Genomic DNA, 24,402 nt, shown 5'->3' with positions numbered 1-24,402 from the left:
AGAGGGATGCAAAAAAAAGACACACAGTGGCCCCAGCTGGGTGGCTCAGTTAGTTGGAGCGTCGTCCTGTACACCAAAAAGATTGTGGGTTCGATTCCCAGTCAGGGCACATATCTGGGTTTTGGGTTCAATACCTAGTCAGGGTGCCTATGGGAGTCAACCAATCTATGTCTCTGTCTCTGTCTCTGTCCCCCTCTTCCCTTCTTCTCTCTCCATGATCAATAAGCATATCCTTGCCCTAGCTGGTTTGGCTCAGTGGATAGAGTGTTGGCCCATGGACTGAAGGGTCCTGGATTCTATTCTGGTCAAGGGCACGTATCTCAGTTACAGGTTCGATCCCTGCCTGGTCAGGGCACGTTTGGGAGGCAACCAATCGATGTGTCTCTCTCACATCGATGTTTCTCTCTCTCACTCTCTCTCTCCTCCTCCCTTCGATTCTCTCTAAAAATCAATGGAAAAATATCCTCAGGTGAGGACTGATAAACAAAAAAAGCAAAGAATCATCCCTGGGAAACAGGAAGACACTGGATACAATGCCATAACCAATAACTGTAATTTATTCTATACTTTACAGACTTTCCAGCATTTTTTTAAAATGGGGAAGTAAATGGCCTAAAAATTGGATTTTAGTGGCTGGTGTTCTTTGAAATAAAAATATATGTTATATGATATTTACAGTAATAGAATGCTCAATAATTATCCATAAGTGCTCCCCCCTCTCTTTCTCTTAGTTTCCCCATTTTCCAAAGTTGGGTAAAATGGAGGCTCTTAATCTACCATGGGCTAATTTATCAGCTTGACACTATATATCTAGAATAATTACTAGAACTTGCCACATTCAAATAAGGTGATCTAAAGAGTTTCTTCAGTTTTTTAAAATCTACAGTTATATGCAATTCTTTAACAGAGGTGTTTGTGCTAAATTCTGATGTTCAGATGCTAAGAGGGGAACAGTTCTTCCTGATGTTTTAGCACGTGGGCTTGCTGATGAGACACAGACTTGATGCCGCAGTATGCCTGCCAAAGGCCATCACGTTGTCCTAGGCTGCTTCAGAGCAGCGATGGTCCTAATATGCCAGTAACACTTCCTCCTAGAAGAGAACAACCTGGAGCATGGAAAGGCAGGCCCTAGGATGCAGGGAGGGGTCTGCAAAATGTAAAGCCGAAGAGGAATAAGAGAATAGAGTGAGATTAGGAAAACCAGAATTTCTTAGGCTGTTTGACCCAGCGCAGAGTTTACCTGGTTCATGATGGAAAACTTCCTCCCGATCCTGTTGTCTGGCAGCCGAAAGCCCTTCCTCCTCATACCATCTTCTGACTCAGACTTAAACACCTTCTCAGGATCCCCTTTCTCCTCTCCTTCAGAGAGTTCCTTTTGCTTCCTCTTCTTTCTCCTGTTCCGTCTTTCCTTAGCACTCTTGGAACTGAGCTTCGAGATTTCAGATGAGCTCCTCGGTGAGCCTTCCCCTTCTTCCCCTTCTTCCTCGATGGCATCTTCTGAGACAGTTCCTGCTGAAGTGGCCATCGCAGCAGCCTAGGAACGGAGCCATAGCAACAGATCAGATCAGAAGCACTTACCTGGAGCCCCCTTCAGGGAAAGTACGAATTCCTTCAGGGGAAAGAGTGAGAAAAGGAGGAAGGAGAACCAGCCAGTTAGGAGACTGTGGCCAGGGCCTGGCTCTGTCCATTTCCCAGTTGAATCTGTGCTGCGGCACACAGCACTAAGTAATCAGAGCAGAACCCAGTGGTGAGAACTAGGGATTTATTCTCTTGAGTATCTCATATAAGAATTTGGCTGCCTTCTTGGCGCCAAACAATCTTTTCTGGGCAACTCTGAAAATGAATGCTAAGAAACTACATTATACATATGGGCCCGACAATATAAAAATACATGTATATTTGGATAAGGATTAGAAATAAAGTGTTAAGGTGGTGGCATTATAAATTTTTCAAATTTTACTTTAGAATTTTATCTATATCTTATTTTTAATTACAATCAATACTTTTTTAAGACTACAGAAAATCTCTGAAGGAGATCCTAATGTTCTCCTCAACAAAAAGACCATGTTTACATGAAGCACTATATAAACTTCTCTGGCCACTTATTTTTTCCTCCACAGCCTCATGGCAGCTGAACACTGAACAGTTGAGAAATTCCACAAAAGATCATATTAACAAATAATTTGGCCATTAAGACAAATGGAATAATTGCAACAACCATGTGCAGTTGTTAACTTTATTTTAATCAGATCAATAACTCCTATTTGACAGTGTGCCTAGAAGAGATCCATCAGAGTGGCAATCAGAGGGGGCCTCAGTCCTGGTGATCTAAGAATTAATCACTAACCTGTGCCTCTTCCTGTTGCTTCTTCAGTTGCTCCAACATTGCTTTGAATTCAGCCTCTTTCTGCTCTGCCTCCTCCAGTGTTGCCTGATTCTGCTCTTCATAAGCCATGGCGACCACAGCCAAGATCAAGTTCACCAAATAGAAAGAACCCACAAAGATGACCAAGACGAAGAAGATCATGTACGTTTTCCCAGCTGCTCGTAAAGTCTGCAAAGATACAGACCATTTCCAGAGTCACTTGCATGAACTGAACCAGGCTGAAAGCGACCCGTGGGCTGAGGTTCCTCTGAGGGGCACTCCTGCGTTTTGAGTGGGACCGTTCTTCATTGAGTGGCACTCCCTCATATTGCAAAGCATGCCCAAGGGCTGAGGGTCTCCGTATCCTCAACTCACAGCAAATGTCAGTAGTACCTCCCATTCACTGTGGCCAAAAAAGCCCTCTTCCATTTTCCCAAACTCCTAATATATTCCTTTCATAGCATTTTTTCTAATAGAAAAAAAATTGCTCTGGGCTAAGAATTGTATTTGACTTTGTCAGTTGGCTCTAAAACAAACATAAGAAAAGAATACAAGACTTTAGCTCATTTACCTACTGGCCCTCGAAGAGTATTAACAGACCAATCCCATCTCTGGGATCAGGTCCAAGTCACAGGAAGTTCCCATCTTGAGTGACATTCTTCCTTCTCCTTTTGTAATAGGATGGGTTTTTAAAAGAGGATAAGACATAAAGGATAATGGGGGAAAAGAAAAAGGCAGAAGGATCCTAGGACTATTCCTTTCACTAGCAGTGAGCAATTAGACATCAAAGAATGACTGGGTTTTATGTTACGTATGTGTGACCCATTATTACTTAGTTTTCATCTTTCTTCTTTTCAATACAAATATTTAAATGAAATTTAGCATCAATCATAAATACTACATAAGAAAGATGCGAACTGAGGGAACTTTAGGTTGTCCAACAGAAAGTACGAATTCCTTAGGCGATCTCAATTAGAAGTTCCCCTTAAAGAAGTTCCTTCATGCCTGAGGGGACATAGTTCTCATTCTCAAACTAAATGGTGCCATCAAATACCAAAGTCAAATAGATAACAATGGATTAGCACAGAATTTCTAAGCTGGAAGACCCTGTGCAATTACCCAGCCGCAAACTGCGGCTCGCGAGCCACATGCGGCTCTTTGGCCCCTTGAGTGTGGCTCTTCCACAAAATACCACGGCCTGGGCAAGTCTATTTTGAAGAAGTGGCGTTAGAAGAAGTTTAAGTTTAAAAAATTTGGTTCTCAAAAGAAATGTCAATCGTTGTACTGTTGATATTTGGCTCTGTTGACTAATGAGTTTGCCGACCACTGACCTAGACTAACTTCTCCATCAGAACCAGCAAAGTTAAATGACTTGCCAGTCACCAACGCAGCACAATAGAATGGTACTGACCTTTTTTTTTTTTTTAAACTGTCACAACCTGCTTAAACAAGTCCAAATATGTTACAAATCCCCAAAACATTGATATATTTAGACTCCAACGTCCTTGTGGATAGAAATCTCATCTTTATTATGTCTAGCACAGTGCCTTGCACAATACGTTTAATTAATATTTCTTAAAAAGATGCCATAAACCGGAAAATCCAGAAGCAGCAATACTGCAGATGGTTTGGTGAAACAATACGAAGTAGGAAGAGACAGCAGATTCTCAGGCCAGGCAAGAGGCTGTGAGCCTCTACAGCTATACATGACAGCATTAAAGAAACAGGACAGGAGCTGAAAGAATTCACTTAATTTTATAGAACTGAGAAATAACATCCTAAGGTGATTATATAATGTCTTCACTAAAGGTCTCTTACATAGAATGTGCCCAACCCCACATAGCCTCATGCAAACATTATCACCAAAAAAACCCCACAAAAAATGCCAAACAAACAAACAGAGGTAGCACTTGAAAAAGAGGTATTACTTACCAATTGATATAAGTTTTCCCAATAGTCCTGGGTCATAAGGCGAAATAATGCCAAGAAGGCCCAGCTGAAAGTGTCAAAGCTTGTGTAACCATAGTTGGGATTCCTTCCTGCTTTCATACACTGGTATCCCTCTGGGCATTGCCTGAGGAAAGAAAGGGAAGTTCAGGGCTTTTCAACAGTCCTGCAAGTCATCTCTATGACCTTGGAGATAATAAATAACCATCTATAGAGCCAGGCCAACAAATGGAAATTTAAAAAAAGAAGAAAGAAGAAGAAAAGAAAAAGAGGAAAGAAACAAAGTAGCCAGGTCAATTTTTAAAGAAAATATGTTAGCCCCAAAATGTTAGATCCAATTAAGGCCTACTACATGAGCACAAAGAAAAGTGAAAATATTGCCTGTTTTATCTGAAACATTATTTTAAGGGAGGAGAGTAAAATTAGGTGAGCTACTTACCCAGCATCAGAACTGTTCCCACAGAGTAGAGGTTCTAGCATTCCAGGAACTGTGTAAAAATTTGCTAGAAGAGTTTGAAGAGGCAGGAAATGAATAAGGCAGATTAAAGTGAATGAGAGAATAAGGTTACACTGTCCCTAATTAGTCCCAGCAGAAAGAGTTATTGATTTTTAGCTCATATAAATATTTTCTTACAGCCATGAAACCTGATAAGAATTCTTTCCCATAATTTTCCTATTTGTATTTAAAAATTAAAAGTGCTACCATAAAGCCCTTAATGCAATGTTCTTTTCCCAGACATCTGACTTTCACTCCTACTTCAAATCTATATGTCAGGTTCCAGTACTCAACTCAAAGGGGTTTAAGAGGGTTTTCTAAGCTGGAATATGTTTATATAACTTTATCATCTATCCTTATAGCTTCTCTTTACCACAGGTAAACTAGAAATCCTCACTGACCACTAGTTACCATGCCCTATGTTAAATGGAAGGCATGTTTCCTTTAATTTTATGTGTCCCTAAAATCCCCTTTGCAACATTTTCTTTTGGCTACGTAATTGCCTTTATTTCCTCAAGAGTGACTAATAGTGATATTGTTAACTTTCCCCCATCGTTTCATAGAAGTATTACTACACCAAATGTTCCTTAAAGTGCTTTGATTCCTGAAATGAAATTATTAAAATTCCTTAACTGTAATAGGATCAAATGATGTCTTAGAAATGACCTGACTCCTTAGACCAGATCAACTACTGAGGTCTTGCAGGATTAAGAATGCTTAAGAGGTATATTCTAGACCAAATGTTTAAATATCTCAGGCAACCCAATTAGGGGGAAAAAGAATTTCTATCAAGCTACTGAGCCTGATTTTCAAAACACCAGTTTAGGAGTGCATGTGACAAAGCTACCAAGTTTCATGTTTGGTTTTAAAGGGAGAGAAGTGGGTGGGAGAGCTTCGGAACACCATCCCACCTCCAGGAGGGGGCATGCTTCACAAAGCTACCTCCAGCAGCACTGGCGTTCCTTTCCGGCCCAGCTACCTGTCTTAACGCCCAGGGGTGGCTTCCGGCTGTGTAAACTAGGGATACACTTTCCTTTCTCCTCTTGCAGAGAGGGGCCACCTACTTATGTTGTTGATATACTCGTCCCAATCGAAGCCTTTGGTGCCATTTTCAAGATAGCTCTCGTTGAAGTTTATGGGCCACACGACACACTTGTTCCGCAGGTTCCCCATGAACAGCTGCAGTCCGATCAAGGCAAAAACACTCAGGCAGAACACTGTCAGGATCATCACATCGGACAGCTTCTTCACGGACTGAATTAGGGCACCCACAATGGTCTTCAGGCCTGAGGAGACAGAACCCCCGGAATCAGAGTCACCCCACAGCCCTCCCCACCTCCCCCAGCCCCCTTCTGAGCTACTGGTGCCCACTCATCCCCACAGCACTACCCTTGAAACATGGCTACTTCATCTTTTATATCATGAGAATAACAATGGGTCAGCAATATCACCACTTTCTCCAGAGGTATCAATTTTTAAGCCACTCACTTTTAAAAAGGAGAAGAAAAAAAGTTCCTTCTCCAACATGTGGCTCTTTTCTGCACTTTCCTGTCTTTGCTTCTCAGCAACTAAATGAGTCAAGCTTTCAGCGCGTCGGGGCCTTCATATCTGCTTGTCCCTTTGCCTGGAATGCTTCCGTCCGTTCCCCTGTCCGACCTGCCTAACACCTGTTCATCCCTCTGGTCTCAACTTAAATATCAGTTCCCCCAGAAAACCTTCCCTGACTTCACAACTCTTCTCCCTCCCCCATTTTTATTAGTATTTTAATAGCACCTCATACTCTCCTCTGTAGCTTTTATCGTGGTTATAACTAAGTACATCAGTTTTTTTCACAGCTGTATCTATACTTTCTAGAACACAGCAGGTACTCGGTAAATATTAGCTGAATAAACAAATGGAAAAACCCGGAACTGAGGAGGCTAGCAGGTTGGGAAGAGAACTACTGGAAGCTTGAAAGCCAGTAAGTGAGAAGGTGCAATAGTATTTTCCCAAGAGCTCTGGAAATGCTAATGTGTTGAAAGGGTTAATTATTATCAATTGAGTATTTATGGTTTGTCTTTCCATTTAAAAACACACCTTTTCTATATCACATATATGCCCTGTTTTCTACAACTGACCTTTTACTGTCCTACATTTAAAACCAAATAAAAAATATGTAATCTACTTGAATCTGAGGTTTAAACGCAAGCTACTGGTTTAAATTTGAACCTGCAGGCAGATTTCTTAACTGCACAGGAAGAGATCAGTGATGGGAGACAGAAAAATAATGTTGTGTGTTCATGAGGTTTGGGTCAAAACTGGGTCTGCATTGCTCTCCTGGGCATGGCCAGACATCTGACGATCCATAGGACCCGGCCAACAAAGCACTGGCACTCCGGGGTGCCATGCACCAGACGGGCAGGAGGCAGACACAGAGCCTTGACATGGGCCTCAGGAGGAATCTCGTCTCTGTTTGACTTCTGAAGGCAAGACTATTGGATGGAAACACAAGGGAAATCCCTATCCTGGCTTTGAAGTGGGAGGCTGGGTAGATAATTACTAACTTTAACCAAGTGATAGCATTTACTTCTATGACCTGAGCAAAATACCTAACCTCTTGGGATGTCATACTTTTCATCATTAAAATGGGGATAATTCTGGTTGAATATCATAGGGCTCTTGTGAGGATTAAGCATGATTCATATAAACACTTAACACACCACCTGGTGCACAGTAAATGACTCAAATGTTAACCATTTTTGTCTGAACCTCAGTTTACTCATCTATAAAAATGCATTTATAATACCAACCTCATTGGGTTGTTGTGAGGTTTAAATTAAGATAATGAATGCAAAATATCAATTATAGTACCTGGCACTTAACACTCGTTAGCCATCACTATTATACATATGCTGCCCTCCTCAAAGAGATATGATTGTGATAATGACACTGTATGGCTGACCTCATATGATGATGATCTAATTAATGGGTGATATGAACGTGACTCTTCTTTTTCAAGCAACTACCTAGAATTTTCAAAGTTCAGTCAAATGGAATTTTCTGGGTCCCACAGTAGTAATGGGCCTGGCACAAACAGGCACTTAGTATATTTTTATTGAAAGATTAAATTAATGAGAACTTTTTTTCTCACACCGATATCCTGAAAGGGATCTAAGAGAAGTTAATGGAGCGGGGAGAGGGGGCAAGAGTTAGACCGTAGAGTTGCAAAGTGTGTAGAACCCTGTGCTTTCTTATGGAGTGGGCCTTCCCTGTTGCCACCAAAAACGTCAGAAAGAAATTGCCTGGGCTCCAGGACACAAGGCCTTTCTAACCTGATTCCTTTTCACAGGGCTGTGCAGAAAGAACAGCAGACAGGGAATCAGAAAGCAGGAATGCTGGTCCTGGCTCAGCTACTGCTTATGACCCACTGTGTTTCAGAACAAGTTTAAGTCACTTTTCAGTCTCATTTCCTCATACACAGAATGTGGACAAACACAGGAATACATGGGCAGTGGAAGAGGAGCTGAGGAATCTGCTCTAAAAGTCTTTTAAAACAAGTCAGAGATATTTGTTTGAGATTAAGTAGTTGAAATTTCAATCTTCTATTCCGAAGGCCCTGGGAAATTGTATCACAAGAACAGAGCTAAGTAAGATGGTATTGGTGGTATAAAATGGAAGGCAGCCATAAAGAAGTAAAAATTGTTCCAGTGTTATGGAACTTATTTCCATAAGTTTCTGAGGAATAGAAAAGTCCTTCATTTTATTTGGCTGGATTGGGGCAGGTCTATACTGGGTCAATAATTCAATTCTGGGCCCCTAAAATTATATAGTTCTGTTTTCAGAGTCAAAGACTGATTTTAAAAAAAGTATAGTTGAGCAGGTCACTGAAGAATGCTTGTAGAGTTTCTTTTCGTGGGCTTCTTTATAGAGCATCTATACAGCCATTTCTCCTGAATGGTTCAGACAACCACCTATCTGAACACCAGATGATTGTGCAAGGCCTTTTCTATTTCTACTTTAAATAAATTGAGAGCCTGGCTGGTGTTGCTCAGTGGTTGAGGTCCCCAGTTTGATCCCTGGTCTGGGCACATGCCCGATTAAAGGCTAGATCCTTAGCTGCAGGCTTGAGGGCGTACAGGAGGCAGCCGATGGATGAGTCTCATCATAGATGTTTCTATCTCTCTCCCCCTCTCCCTTCCTCTTTCTGAAATCAATTAAGAAATATTTTAAAAAATATAAATTGAGAAATGAGCTGTAAGCTGCCATTTGTACAGGTAACAAGTGTATAATAATACAAAAATCAAACCAATGCATTTGTGATATAAATACATTTGAAAAAATAACCATACAATTTTAGCATGAGTCTAATCTGATTTTCCTAGGCTAGGAACTCTTCAGCTGGTTCCATCCAAGCCCATGTAATAGGACATTCCTGGCCAGGAGCTCAGACTACCGCCCCCCCACCCCTTTTCATAATGGCGGGCTCCTAGCAACCTTGTTGGTAGGAAGTGACCTTCTGTTAGTAGGTTACAGGTGACAGGATAGACATCTGACTCATTTTATTTTCTTTTTATTGATTTCAGAGAGGAAGGGAGAGGGAAAGAGAGAAACATCAATGATGAGAGGGAATCATTGATCAGCTGCCTCCTGCACCCCCTATATTGGGGATTGGGGATCAAGCCCGCAACCCGGGCATGTGCCCTTGACTGGAATCGAACCTGGGACCCTTCAGTCCGCAGGCCAATGCTCTATCCACTGAGCAAAACCAGCCAGGGCTAGACATCTGATTTAAATCCAGATTGTTTCCTCCAGAAATTTGAAACAGGACAAGAGAGAGTCCGGTAGTCTTTTCATATAAACTTGGGAGCTAAGTGGTAGCCATATTCTGTCATTAAATCAGAATACATCTGAAAAGTAAAGCCATTTAGTATGCTAAGAGACAGAAAAGGGAAATAGAAACATGGAGAGAAGCAAGAGGAAGGAAGACCAAGTACTTCTGGTATCTGGGGCTTTCTGGCTCTACATTCTGTTTCACTGGCTTCCAAAAGCCCAAAACATTCCAGCCCTTAGATTCCTGAAGTACTACTGTATCCTGCAACCAGAGATGCTCAGCTAATACACCACCCATACACAGAACTCATCCCTTTCCTGGGAATGGGCCCACACACTCACAAACAGCTGGTTTCACAGCTCTTCTCCCTAAACCACATGTCACTGCTGAAGAAATAGGTAAACCCAAGTCCAGAAAAGTGTTAAAAAATTCTTCAGCTCGGCCAGTGTTGCTCAGTGATTGACCACTGACCTATGAACCAGGAGGTCACGGTTCCATTCCTGGTCAGGGCACATGCCCACGTTGCGGGCTTGATCTCCAGTGGGGTGTGTGTGTGTGTGTGTGTGTGTGTGTGTGTGTGCAAGAGGCAGCTGATTCTCTCTCATCATTGTTTCTCTCTCTCCCTTCCCTTCCTCTCTGAAATCAATAAAAATGTATTTTTAAAAATTCTTCAAGTGTTTTACTTGAAAATTTAAGGCACAGATCAACTTCTTGGTGGGAGTTCTTTCAGCTTGCAAGAAGTTTGAAGTAGAAGCTTAGATTGGAAATTGTATTCAACTATTTATACTTCAGAGGGGTTAAGAGAAACAAATCTTAATTGAGCAAGAATAATCTTAACTAAATAACATTAACTATGGCCACCTAAAAAGTTTATTATCCAAGATTCTCACCCAGATTGCTAGGAGAAAATTAGAGGAAGCTACAGGAAGAAGAAAGGTGGTGTAGCTGAATGCCTGCAGGTCAAGGTTGGCACTCGATTGCATAGCAATATTAAATATAAATGTCACTATATTTCACAATGCTCTCAGCCAAGACTCCTTTTCCTTCCATTAGGGTTGATAATTGCAAACAACCATGTTTGCAGACATCAATGCCAATTTATGGAAATGACGCCATCAATGCATTTCTTAAACTCAAGTCTTGACAGCAGTGGCTGCCATGTACTAGTAAGTGCAGCCAAGCAAAAGTGCTCCCTGATACCACCAACACAGGTCAATAAAGGCAAGCAGCTGCTGGTTGGATCCCTCACCTGATATGTATGAGAATGGAGACTGGCACTGTTCTGTCTGTGAAGACAAGCTGTCTTGCTTTTTCCATTGGCTCACACACCAGAACAAGCAAGATACTGACTGAAAATGATTATCCAAAACAGAGCAGCATGCTCCTTCAAATGACTCCTACACAACAGAGTGTGCAACAGAAGCCACGTGGGGGCAAATTGGACAGCAAGAACTCTTGGAAAAGGCTAACATTAACTAGCACTGGGATGTCTGAGCAGAGCAGTTACTACATCTACATTTATTATAGATCAAGGAAAGACAACTAGACCCAATGTACAGAAAGGTCAGCACCTGAGAAGAAGTCAGACGTTTAATGAATTCTGAGAAGTAGGTGAAGCCACTACAATCCCTTAAACAAATGAACAAGTCCAGGGAAACCAGCCATGCATATTGGGATCAAAAACCTCCACCATGGTGATGCCAGACGACAAATAAAGTATATTTATATTTCCTAGTTTGTGGCTCAGGTTGAGAAATCTAACTGGTCCGAAGTAACGTGCGCTAATTATCCTACAAAATTTACATTGGAACAGGCCTCAATAGCAACAACAAGCAGTTGCTCACCCCAGGGGAAAGAAAAGTTCCCCAATTCCCAAGGTCTGGTTTGGCCCAGACAAGTGCTAGGAGTAAATCATTCAGGTCAACTTTGCTGCTGCAGATTAAATCCTCACAAGGATAGTTCTCGAAGGTTCTTCAGGTCAAGAGTAATTTGGGAGAGGTTTGGGGGCCACAGATTTATTTACTTGAGACCAGATTCAAATCACAAAGTCTGACAAAACTAAACTAGCTCTCAAAGGTAGGTCAAGTGGGATCCCATGTGTCTTCAAAGTTTTTCCAGTTAGGACACTGTGTTAAACTTTTTTTTTTTTAATTGATTTCAGAGAGGAATGAGAGGGAGAGATAGAAACATCAATGATGAAAGAATCATTAATCGGCTGCTTCCTGCATGCCCCACACTGGGGACCGAACCTGCAACCCGGGCATGTGCCCTGACTGGGAATCGAACCGTGATCTTCTGGTTCATAGATTGATGCTCAACCGCTGAGCCACACGGGTGGGGCCACTGTGTTAAACTTTAGTTACCTTTTTTGAGAATGCAATGTGGATAAAGGAGAAATATAAAAGCAACTGGATTAATAACTAGAATATTTTAAGAGAAACAATGAGCCTAAACAGAGTCTTAAAACACTTTCTATCTCCCTTCACTAGGAATTGGCATATTCACAATGTATACATTTAAAGAAAATGCTTTCTTAAATGCAAATTTGGGGTGGGAAGAAGGCCCATCATTCTCCCTGCTTCTTCTCATCTGACCCCACAGTTAAAAGAGAAAGTCACAGAAATGAAAGCAGAAAAATAAAAAGCCCGAGAGAAAAATAATCAAGAAATCGCAACTTTGAAGAGAACAAAATATTAAACCAATGCTGACAAATAGAGAAGTCGAAGTGCTTTGGGGGTGCCATTCAAGGGATGGAAATGAAAAGGAAGTGATGCGTGAGGCCCTCCTGCCTGGTTTCACTCACACCATTAAGTGATACTCTCTAAGAAAAACCGAGACGCCTGCTTTGAGATTTCCACCCTACCATTGGGCCTGCCAGTCCTACGCACATAGTCAAAGCGTGCAGAAGACGAAACTTCTAACAAAGTCACCAAGAATTTTTGTACGCAGGTCCTCGATAAATATAAACTGAAAACTAAGTTTTAAGACATATGACTTTCTACACAGGATACTTAAATATCAAGTTGAATCTGGAAAATTCCAGACCAAAGAGAAAATAGAAAGGGTCTCCTTCTGTAAGTTTTAGCACAGAGTTTGTGTGCATTGTTCTCCACGTCAAGTCCTCTGAAGCAAAATGGAAACATGAATGACACACATCCAGGTCTCGAATTAGCATATAAAAGGGTCAGGATGTGGGTTCGGTCTTTTCTAAGCTAAAAGGCAGCTCTAAATCAAAGCTTCTCGTATACCAAAGGCTGGAGCTCACTAATGCACTGTACTCCCCAGTCTCCTGGGAGTCCCAGCAGCCCTGACGCATTCAGAAGATCTACCCAAGATGCTCAGAGGAAGGGCAGCGTCGGCCCAGGTGAGCCGGGTGAGTGCCCTGGGCAAGGGGAAACTCTCAAGAAGGGAACGGAGACTTGGAGAGCTTTGTGAGATCTTGCAGGCCCCGTGCCAGTTCTGCTGTTGATCGCACTTGTTTGTGACAGCTTTGGCAAAAACCTATCATCGAACTGGGAACAGGACAAGGCAAAGAAAGCAATAATTCCACTGAAGTGATCCATGACAAAACTTGGTGTGAAAAACAATGGTTCTTACTAAGAGAGAACTATATCCCAGCTCTACAACAGTGGAGTTAAAATGACTCAGATGTCCAATCAAGAGATGGCCCAGGTCTACTGACTCATGCACTGGTGCTCCCACCTTGGGAGGAGACCTGGGCAACAGGCAGAAAGGAAGAGGACCACAGCCTCCGTGGGAGAAAGCGGAGCAGGCAAGTTCAGAATTGTACATAGGACGGTAGAAGTATCTCATGAGGGAGGCATCGTTCACCAAATAAGCACTTAACTCTGGATTTCTCTTACTAACTCTATGTAGAATGCGAAAAACAGAATTTAGGATTAGAAGTCACACTCTAATTCAAGTATCAGTTATATCACTCACTGACAGTGAACTCTTATTGGCTTTATTATCCTTTAAAAGTTACATTCCATACCAGTTAACCTCCCAAAGCCAGCTCATTTGGGGTGCTTCTAGAAACAAGAATTCAGACGTCTATTTCAAACTGTGAAGCCGATGTCTAAATTTTGATACAAATCCTTTCTTCTTTATAATAACTGCTACTACTACAATCATTTATGGAGCACTGCTATGCACCAGAAACTGTGTTTATTTATATATATATAGTACTGGAGTATTAAGGATGAATAATGTGACATCGGTCAAAAGCTATCTTGCAGTAATGCTGTGGTCAGAAATTAACCATATAGCACAGAGACAGAAGCTAAACGCTAGACCAGAGATAGCATCTGCTGCCCTAGTTAGTGAACAGAACACAGCTTTCCAATTTAATTCTGGAAGAGAAGTTCTGAGATCACAAGAACATAAAGAGACAGATGCCTTGTGGAATACGCTGGGGGAAGTGAGCAGAAACATGGGATCGTATTTAAAAAGAGGCCAGAGGAGGGAAGAGACCAAAGGAAAAACAGAAGAAGTAAAGACATGGTGCTCCAGATGCTTTTAAAAAAAAATAAGACAAGGCCTGCCTATGGATCAGGCCACTACCAATGCGGCTGCCTGGAAGATGAGCTGGGCTTTCCGTCAAATGGATTTAAAAGGCTAGAAACTAAACCTTGGTAAGCCAGGGATGGGTTTTTTGTTTTTGTTTTTGCCAAGAAGGAAATACTGATACCCAAACGCTATTGATAAGGAGTAAGTTCCCATAGCTACAAATAAAGGAATTCATTTTTAGCAGGGCTCAATTACTGGCCCACTTCATGGCCCAAATTTGTAAATGGAGGAACCCGGGTTTACCTTCCTTGGAGTTCTTGTTAAACTACATTCTACATCTGTCCTCTCTAGGATTCAACCTTTGTGTTTCCTTCTGATACCTCATATTTAGATAACGTTAAAAAGGGGAAAAGAGAAATGTTTCTGAGCCAGCCACAAGGAGAAGAACCACGTGATGCCAGGAATCAGATGCCTCTGTTCTTCATGTCCCTGTTTCTACAAAAGTGCAACGGGAAGTCTGGTCTCTTGCCTGAAAACAACCCATCAGCAACAACAAAGTCTTGACTTCTGCCATGTTACTGCCAGTGTATCCTAGGCTCACAAGACTAATGAAAATATCTTTCCTACTAGACATCAAGACTGCTCTTTAAAGAGATAGTTCAATATTATCAGGTAGCAAGGATTTAAACTAAATTAAGGCATCTTAACCTGGGGCCCTTTGATCCGATTCTCAAAAGGATCCAAAACCTTCAAGGTTAAGGACTACTGAGTCAGGTCAACCAGGACCAAAAAGAAAAGCAACCTTTTAACCACTCACTGATTCCTTTCCTTTCTTCTCAAATTTCTGTACTTTTTGTTAGCCCATACCTTCAGATGAATTTTATCTTACCTTTGATTTTTTTTAACAGCACCTGCATATGCTTCATTGGGATTTATGTTTGAGAATGGTCTCTGACTATATGTCTACTGGTTCTTATTAATGAAACAGACATAAAAGGTGATTAACAGTAATCATTAAGGTTCAGTTCACTAACTCAATGGTTCTTGAATCCTATGTAATAAAAGCCTGATATGCTAAGTGTCTGGTCGACCGGTCAACCGTTCAACCAATCAAAGCGTAATATGCTAATGATATGCTAAGGCCACGCAACCACTCACTATGATGTGCACTGACCACCAGGGGGCAGACGCTCTGACCAGTAGGTCAGCTTGCTGCTGGGGCCCGGCCGATCCGGATTTAGTGAGATGAGCTGGACTCGCCCTGGAGCCCTCCCACAGTCCCTCTCTAACTAGCCAACCTCCCATGTCCCTCCCCGGCCCCGATCCTGCACAGGTGGGGTCCCTCAGCCTGGCCTGTGCCCTCTCACAATCCGGGACCCCTCAGGGGATGTTGGAGCACCAGTTTCGGCCCGATCCCACAGGCCAGGCTGAGGGACCCCACCGGTGCACGAATTCGTGCACTGGGCCTCTAGTTTTTCTATAATACTGGACTAGTTAACTGGGTAGTTCTCTGATGTGATTAAATGATCCCATTAACACAGTAACAATAAAAGTGCAATTCTTTGAGTAACATCCCATCAGCAAATCATGCGATAGGAAGCCTAGAAATCATAAGCGATGGAATGATGGTGAATGTTAACATTACTGTAATTCCATGAGGCCAGGAAGCAAATGGTTTATATTCAAAGAGACAGCTTAGCTCTGTGACAATTTTCTCAACATTGTGAAATCCAAGTGATTCTTAAGCACGTGCTTTTTCAGAAGCATGGATGGAATGGGGGCTGCATGCCTGGCAAGCGCTGTCAGAGAGTGCCCAAAGGGCCATTCCAGCGAACGTCTCCAGGTAACAACATGCGGAATGCAAGGCCATATCCAATGTGCTGACCCCGGTTTAGAATGTGGTGGACAAAATGAATGGCGGGGAAGGAGAAGATGAGGCAAAGCCAGCCTGTGTTTAAATTTTCTCACCTGGAATTACAGAGATAGTTTTCAAAGCTCGGAGAACCCTGAACGTTCTCAGCGCTGAGACATTGCCCAGGTCCACAAACTCTGTCACATATCTGTAGTAAGGGAGGTCACACACAGACACAAATGACAAACACAGACACAAACACAAACACCAAAGGAAAAAAAACAAAACCACAACAAAACAAAAAGTACAATACGTCACGTCAGGGCCCTAACCCAACACCTAACACCAACCCCGGGCCATCTTACCTGGGATTACCGAAATAGTTTTCAAAGCCCTCAGTACCCTGAAAGTGCGTAGAGCTGAAACATTGCCTAGGTTTACAAACTCTGTTATATACCTGCAGAATCAAACCAAAGTTAACTTGTAATGGTGCCACTGGGCGAGGGTTTGAGAATGGGGGGGAAGAAAGGGTCTTATACACAAGCTATGATTTCATTTTTTTTTTCCTTGAAAAAGAAAAGTTTCAACATATAAACATTTAAGGAACATGTTTTTTTTTCTTTTGTTTTTTTTTTTAATTGAGCAAGGAGAATTTAAAAGCATATTTGAAAGAATGGATACAACCAGGAGATCCCTGGAGCTTTACTCTCTTAATCGGTGTTGTGATATGCGGGTCTGAATCAGAAGGATTACTCTCGGGCCAACCACTTGAGGCCAGGAGGTAACAAAGTCTTATGTCCCATGTTTTGTGAACAATTTCTTAGGAAAAGGAGACAGATTTCTGTAGCAGGAGCCCCATAAAACTAAATATACATTAAAATAACTCCTTAGCTGACAATGGCAAAAATGCCCAAGTGTCTGTATATATGACTTATCCAAAAGTTGTTTGCATATCTTTGCAGTTATGCCTACAGATGAAGTTTCAGCCTATGACATACAAAAGCAGGGCTCAGGAAAATCCAGATCATGAGATCAGAGCAAATATTATACTAAATGCCCATGTATCACCAGTTCTGTGCCAAGCAAGGACACTTAAATTTCAAATGAACACAAATGTGTTCATTTTCATAATGCTGGAAAGCTGGAAATTGCTTTAATATAACAGAAAGTCAAAGTTCCAGTTTCAAATATTCGATGCATATCGTTCACTCACATTTTACAGAGGAAATACATCTTTCTATCTGATGCTCAGACCCATACATACACTCAATCTCTTACACATCTGCATGCACACACCAGAACTCACATACAATCTATACGACACCCTATTCCCTCTACCAAACCATCAAGTGCTTTCCCAACCTGGAAGTAAAGTCTGCTGTAACTCCCCTATCATCAGCTAAGTTCCCCAGGCATACATTTTCATTGTTACAACAACAGAAATTACTAAGAGCACGAGCATACCGATGTGGAGCTACGTTGTCCTCTAGCAATAGTTTGAAGTTCTGGTCAGTATTTCTTTAGGAAGCAACCAGTTTGGATATATCTTGGCTCATGTTTTGATTCTAAAATGTGCTCTGAAGTCTGTAACATCTGGCTAGCCTCATGAAATTAAATGTGATAAAATATACCCAGGAAACTGATTTTCAGTTTAAGACTTGCACCTATAAAATTTCAAGTCTTCACCAAGGCACACTAGTGGTAAATGTGTAATCCTCGGTCAGTATCATGAGGGGGAAGAAAACCCGAGAGAGCGTTATTAGGAAATCACTTCCTATTTTCTTTCCCAGCTATAAGCCTCTGCTTACCTTCTCCCATATAAACCTGCTGCCATTGCCTGAACAGAGGCCCTCACAAGCAAGAATCGTAAGCATAAACCCATACGGCCTTACATAGTTATCCATTAATTCCTCATACAACTCTGCCCGCAAACTCACACTTACGCTATCATACAAACACCCAGGAGCACAACCACCCACAATTGCACCCAGAACACCAAAAAAGTAAGCAGAGAACTTACGCCATCATGATGACACTGAAATCTAACCAGTTCCATGGATCCCGTAAAAAGGTAAAGCCATCTATGCAGAAACCTCTTGCAATGATTTTAACTAGTGATTCAAATGTATAAATCCCTGTGAACGTGTACCTGTCAAAGAGATGGATAGCTTGAGGTAATTTATGAACAGACAGAAACGATACACAAATCTTTTAAGATAATAAATATACTTGCCTCGGTGTGGCTTCAACCTACAGAGACAAAACAAAAAGGACATAGCCAATGCAGCAAAACAGAAGCGAGGAAGAGAAAGGGACGCTTACTGAAACACACAAATCAAGGACTTTGGAATCTTGTACCGTACCGGGTCTTGACAGGTATCACAGATATATACCTCTGAACTGCCATCTGTATGGGATCACTTCGAATCAGGGGAGGCAGCCCCAGAGCTATTTTTAACGTTAAACAAGTCAAAACGAAGGGGAAAGTAACATTGGAGAAGAAGGTAGTATGGTCGGGAACTGAGGGTAGAAGGTGGTCCAGCTAGCACAGATAAAAGATGGAGGTGAAGGGTAGGCACTTCCAGAGCCTCTCTTTTTAGAGTTGACTACTGATAGTTCCTAAATCACCCCTCTCTGTGAGACAAAAAATAGGCAATTAACTGTTTCCCCCCCTTGATGGATAAACGGTGGCAAAGCAAGATTCAGTGACTAAAAATGAACTAAACAAGCCAGTAAAATAAACAAACGAGCTACTTACTCCACATTCTTCGACCAGTCGGGAGGGTTACTAAAAGTCATGAATACACAGTTGGTCAAAATAGTGCACATGATGATCATGCTAAATACTGTGGAGAAGAGTCAAGGGAGAATGCACAAAATTGGAGAGGACACAAAGTCTGACCACTTTATTTTTTTCTCAAAAAAACAAACATGTTGCACATTGGGTATCATGAGACCTCAATCAGTAACCTGAAAGAAGGCAAAGCACGGAAGCGGAGGAAAAGGTGAGGTGATAATGAAAACTGTGGTCACCACAGAATCCCACGGTGTGTATAAACACCTGACTAGAAAATCACGGATGAACACAACAGAGCGTCCACGCGCTTTCAAAAAGGCTGTCCTTATGCCGCTCCTTTTGGAGAAAACATTTTCCTCTCTTACCACTTTTACCTCAAGTATGGAATAGGCCCCTAAATACCTTTGTGCACAGTAACCAAAAACCTACCAGTCTGCCAGACTCCAAGGTCACTGGGTGAGAAAATAAATTAAATTTAATCTATATTACTCAGCACTCATTTATTGTTAGTTATTTTGCATAACTAATTATTTGAAAATCTACATGTAATTAAGGGTTCACTTCCCCCCTAGTCCTCCAAAGCGCTGGACTACTCTTGGGGGGCAAGGCAATAGCCAGTGTGTCCTGAATTTGTCCCATTTGGGAAACCTGTTGTGACGTGTTGGGTAAGGATTTCAAGGGCATCCACACCATCATATGCCTAAGAACTAGGCAATGGGGCAAATTCATCTGATCATTCTGGAAGTGGCCAGGAATGTTTATGGATAGTAAAGTACTTAGTTGCCATTTCAGCTTCATTCACAACCTTTCTCGGCCCTTTCTGTTCTTGCTACTGAGACAAATTAAACTGCTTTACGTCAGTATGAGTTTCTCAAACACAAACTGTCACTTTAGCAAGCACAGGAGCTGCATCTCATTTGTTGCTAATTCACTCTCTCTTGCTAATGGCATTCACCATCTTCATTCTACTAGTGAGGTTTTAAAAAGAAAACATAGCTGGATTTTCTTCACTACAACTGGATTTCCCCCCAGGGAATAATAAATAACATGTTCTGGTTAGAAGAGAAAAAACACTCCCCATCTCCTGATAATAAAAAGGGAAGACGTACCAGTATTGTGATTTATTTATTTATTTGTAAGCCTTCGGATTTCAGAACTATGTTGCTTATAAACCACATGTTGCTTATATGCCTGTGACTCTTGCCTGTGAGGGCCTCTTGTTCAGGTAAGGACGGCAGGTTTATATGCGAGAAGGTAAGCAGGGGCTTTACAGCTGGGAGAGAAAGTGGGGAGTGATTTCCTAACGACACTCTCTCATGTTTTCTTCCCCCCTCATAGCACTGACCAATGTTTGCACATTGATCACTAGGGTGCCTCGGTGAAGACGGGACATTTCATAGGTGCAAATCTTAAACTGAAAATCAGTTTCCTGGGTATATTTCAGAACCAGGTTGCTAAATTCTTGAGAGTTAATGAAATGTGGTGAAAGCTTGGCAAACCAATTTACCAAGTTTCAAGTCAGGCCACATGAATAAATTGGCAATTTCTGTTTTAGGGGAGTAAAAACACCAGAGAAGATTCATACCAATCCTGCATCTAAATCTAAACCTCTGTACCAGGGAGGCCATTTAACCTGAGAAACGATCTCGGATACTTTTTAAGCTCACTGTGCAAAAACTAAAAAATAGTCAAGGCAGACCTCTAAAGCATTCATTCAACTATTTGTAATTCAAGAAATAGCTTTTAAAATATTCTAATATTGGACTTTAATACATTAAAAACCTGAATAATCTGCTTCAGGATGAAATTACTAAAGTCTGAGCACTTTAAAAAGTAAGACTTTAGTAAAAGGTTACTATTTGTCCTTCTAAATCAGGGGTGGGGAACCATTCTTCTGCCAAGGGTCATTTGGATATTTATAGCACATCCACGGGCTATACAAAATTATCAGCTTAAAAATTAGCCTGCTATATTTAAGTCAAACATTTAATTATCTCACCCCTAATGCCTTGGCAGGGCCAGGCCAAATGATTTCCAGGGCCTTATACAGCCCTCGGCTGGACGTTCCCCACCCCATGCTCTAAATCAGGGGTCCTCAAACTTTTTAAACAGGGGGCCAGTTCACTGTCCCTCAGACCGTTGGAGGGCCGGACTATAGTTTTAAAAAAACTATGAACAAATTTCTATGCACACTGCACATATCTTATTTTGAAGTAAAAAAACAAAATGGCAAAAACACCCGCATGTGGCCCGCAGGCCGTAGTTTGAGGTCGCCTACAATGATACCAACACCATTCCAGTGTCATCCTAAGAAGAAAAGAATTTACTGAAGATTACCGTTCAGAATTTGGTCCCTTCTAAACCTCTGATTGGTGGGACAGTCAATGACACTATTGATAAAATACTTAACATATAACTCAGTTGTCACAATTCACAAATTCGTACCAGAGACCATACAATTGCTACCCTCACTCCACATTTGCAGAAAAGGATATGAATGTATCAAAATTTTAATAGCTATTCTTCTTATCAGGTTAAAAGGACTTAAAATATACAAGGCAGGCGTGGCACTAAATCTGAAGAGAGTTTTCCCTCTGTTTAATACTACAAAGGTCTGTGGAGAAAGAAAAAGAGAAATTATTAAAGCATTGGAATTAATCACCACACAAAACAACATTTTTAAAGCAAGAAATAATTCAAATGTACTTATAATTTTTACTTCCCAATTTGGTTTCTGAGGCAAGAAACCTTAAGGCAATACCTCTCTTTCCCTAATCTCCACGCCCCCCGTCCCCACCCCAAGCCCTGCCCCAGATTATATTACAAATAGATGGCACTATTTTAGCAGTTTTACAGAACAAATGTCTCAGAAGCAAGACATTTGAACTATATACCTAAGCTATCTACGCCAGCTCTGAACAAGATACTGAAGTTCATTCATTTAGGATTCACTGAGTGCCTACTATGTGCCATGCAATGTTCTAGGTGCTTGGGGAATACCAGTGAACAAGGCTACCTTGGCTGGGAAGCTTATATTCCAAAGGGAAAGACAAACAATAAATAAAAAACATAACAAAAAAGTAAATTATATTGAATGTGATATGCAATAGAAAAAAGAGAATGCTGGGATAAGAAGGATGAATGTGGACGTGGTTTTAAAGGAGGTGGTCAGGGTAAGCCAACTGAGAAGAGAGACTGGAGAAAAGACTTGCAGGAAGTGAGAAAAGTTCTTCATTCACCAATATTTACCTACCAAGTCTGCTCTATCTGGCTTTTAAGAGCCTCCATTATCAGCCTTGCCAAAACCACTCAACCATATTTCTCTGTATGAATCTTCCTGTCTTGCCAAACTAGTTCACGTTACAAATTCATGACTTTGGCCTTTGCTCACATTGCTCATCCTACCCAGAATGCCTTTTCTTATATCATTATTTCAATTAAATTAAAATGTTCTTGAGCATCTATTTTGTGCCAAGCATTGTGCTAGGCTCCAGGGATACAAAATTGAATAAAATTGTACTTTTAGGAAAGACGTATGTGTGAACTAGTAATTATGATGCAGGGTAAATACAAAGTTCAGTAACAAAAATATGCCTAATGTATGATAAGCAGCAGAAGAAAAAGATTTTACCCCCTTGGATGGGAAATGACAGGGTGAAGAGTGAGCTGAGACATGTTCACAAAGGAAGGTAACTAACATTTGGAAGGTAAATAATATTTAAAAGGATAAGTAGAGATGAAGAGATATTAATTGGTCAGATATAGGGGGAAGGAATGACAAGGACCAGGAATAGCATAGGATGTACAAAGGCACAGCAGCATATAACTGTGGGTTGTTTTCAGAAAACTGACAGGTAATTCAGTGTGATGGAAGATAAGATGGAGAAGGGGAGAACAGACTGAAGCTGAAGAGAGATGCTGGAACCTACTGTACTATGGGTACCTAAGGAGACAGGCCAACACATACCCCTAGCATTTCACTGTGTGAGTTAAAGAGCAAATGGTCAAATGCTAGACATTTTAGATAGTGTTTTTTACATAAAGCAATACATGCACACATTTTTTTTTTAAAAAAGAACAGAAGACTAAAAGTTCCCATCTCATTACTCAACGATAACCTGTGTTACTTGTATATCTTTTCAAAACTTTTCTTTATAAATATAAGCACCCAGATATAGCCTTAAAAAGACTTCCCTCTCTCTTTCCAATAGGATTATACTATAAATACCCTTCTGTACCTTACATTAAAAAAACGAACTCCCACAAAGGAAAGTCCAGGACCAACCAAATGTTTAAAGAAGAAAAATAATACCAATCCTTCCTAAACTATCCCAAAAAGTAGAAGAGAAGGGCACCCTTCCCAACTCATTCTGTAAGGAGGGTATTACCTTGATACAAAACTGACAGAAATGACAAGAAATGAAAACTACAGACTAATATCCCTTACAAATATAGATGCTAAAAGCCTCAACAAAATATCAGCAAACTGAATCCAGCAGCATATATAAGGATTATATATCATGACAATGTGGAATTTACCTCAGAAATATAAATATGTTATAACATATGAAAATCAATCAATGTGATATAATAATGTTAATAAAATAAAGGACAATAAACCACATGATCGTCTCAATAGATGCAGAAAAACCATGTGACAAAATACAACACTCTTTCATAATAAATACATTCACCTAAAGAGAAATAGAAGGGAATTTCCTTAACTTAATAAAGAGCACCTATAAAAAATCCATAGCCAGCATCATACTTAATAGTAAAAACCTGAAAGCTTTCTCCCTAAGATCAGGAATAAGACAAGGACGTCCACTTTCTCCACTTCTAATCAACATTATAAAATGGATGTTCTAGATAAGGCAATTAAGCAAGTAAAACTATTTCTAGTTCAGATGAAACAATCTTGTATACAGAAAACCCTAAGGAATATGTACACACAAAACTATTAGAGCTCATAAAAAAAGTTCAACAAGCTTTTAAGATACCAGATCAATATACAAAAATCAGTTGTATTTTTATATCAGTAATAAACAATCCAAAAATTAAGAAAACTCCATTTATAATAGTACCCAAATAAATAAAATACCCAGGAATAAATATAACAAAAAGAAGTATGATTTGACCCAGAAAAACATAATTAAAAGGAATTAAGACCTAAGTAAATGGGAAGACATCTTTTTCTCATGGATTAGAAGACTTATTATTAAGATGACTATATTCCCCTAAATGATCTACAAATTCCATGCACTTTTAATCAAAATTTCAACTGCCATTTTGGGCAGAAATTAACAGGCTGATTATAAAATTTCATATAGAAATGTAAGGGAACTGGAACAGTCAAAACAGTCTTGAAAAGTATGAACAAAGTTGAGGACTCACACTGCCCTATTTCAAAGCTTATTACAAAGCTATAGTATTCAAGACTAGTACGAACATAAGGATAGCCATATAGATCAACAGAATAGAATTGAAAGTCCAAAAATAAACCCTTATATCTACAGTCAATTGAATTTTTGACAAGAATGCCAAGACAACTCAAAGGGGAAAGAAAAGTCTCTTCAACAAACGGACAACTAGGTAACCACATGCAAAAGAATGAATTTGGACCTCT

General features: G+C 40.7%; 1 protein-coding gene across 6 annotated transcripts in view; it reads right to left on the bottom strand.

Annotated features, from left to right (window-relative positions):
• Positions 1-24,402, bottom strand: part of SCN8A (sodium voltage-gated channel alpha subunit 8) — a 178,651-nt gene that overhangs the window by 72,741 nt on the left and 81,508 nt on the right. For 3 of the 6 annotated variants that reach the window (XM_079774836.1, XM_079774841.1, XM_079774835.1), the window contains exons 3-11: positions 21,273-21,390; positions 18,738-18,828; positions 18,000-18,128; positions 16,096-16,187; positions 5,873-6,094; positions 4,752-4,815; positions 4,298-4,439; positions 2,348-2,554; positions 1,241-1,534 (exon numbers count right to left, since the gene is read on the bottom strand). In XM_079774836.1, coding sequence (XP_079630962.1) covers positions 1,241-1,534; positions 2,348-2,554; positions 4,298-4,439; positions 4,752-4,815; positions 5,873-6,094; positions 16,096-16,187; positions 18,000-18,128; positions 18,738-18,828; positions 21,273-21,390 — 1,359 coding nt within the window. Of the gene's footprint in view, positions 1-1,240; positions 1,535-2,347; positions 2,555-4,297; positions 4,440-4,751; positions 4,816-5,872; positions 6,095-16,095; positions 16,188-16,344; positions 16,437-17,999; positions 18,129-18,737; positions 18,829-21,272; positions 21,391-24,402 lie in introns of those variants that run through there. The other 3 variants (XM_079774837.1, XM_079774838.1, XM_079774839.1) reach the window with 3 other exon arrangements.

The sequence above is a fragment of the Cnephaeus nilssonii genome, assembly GCF_951640355.1.
Source record: "Cnephaeus nilssonii genome assembly, chromosome: 6".
In the NCBI taxonomy this organism is placed as follows: Eukaryota; Metazoa; Chordata; class Mammalia; order Chiroptera; family Vespertilionidae; genus Cnephaeus; species Cnephaeus nilssonii.
Note: the sequence above shows the minus strand (reverse complement) of the source record. Positions and strands in the feature narration are given on the sequence as shown.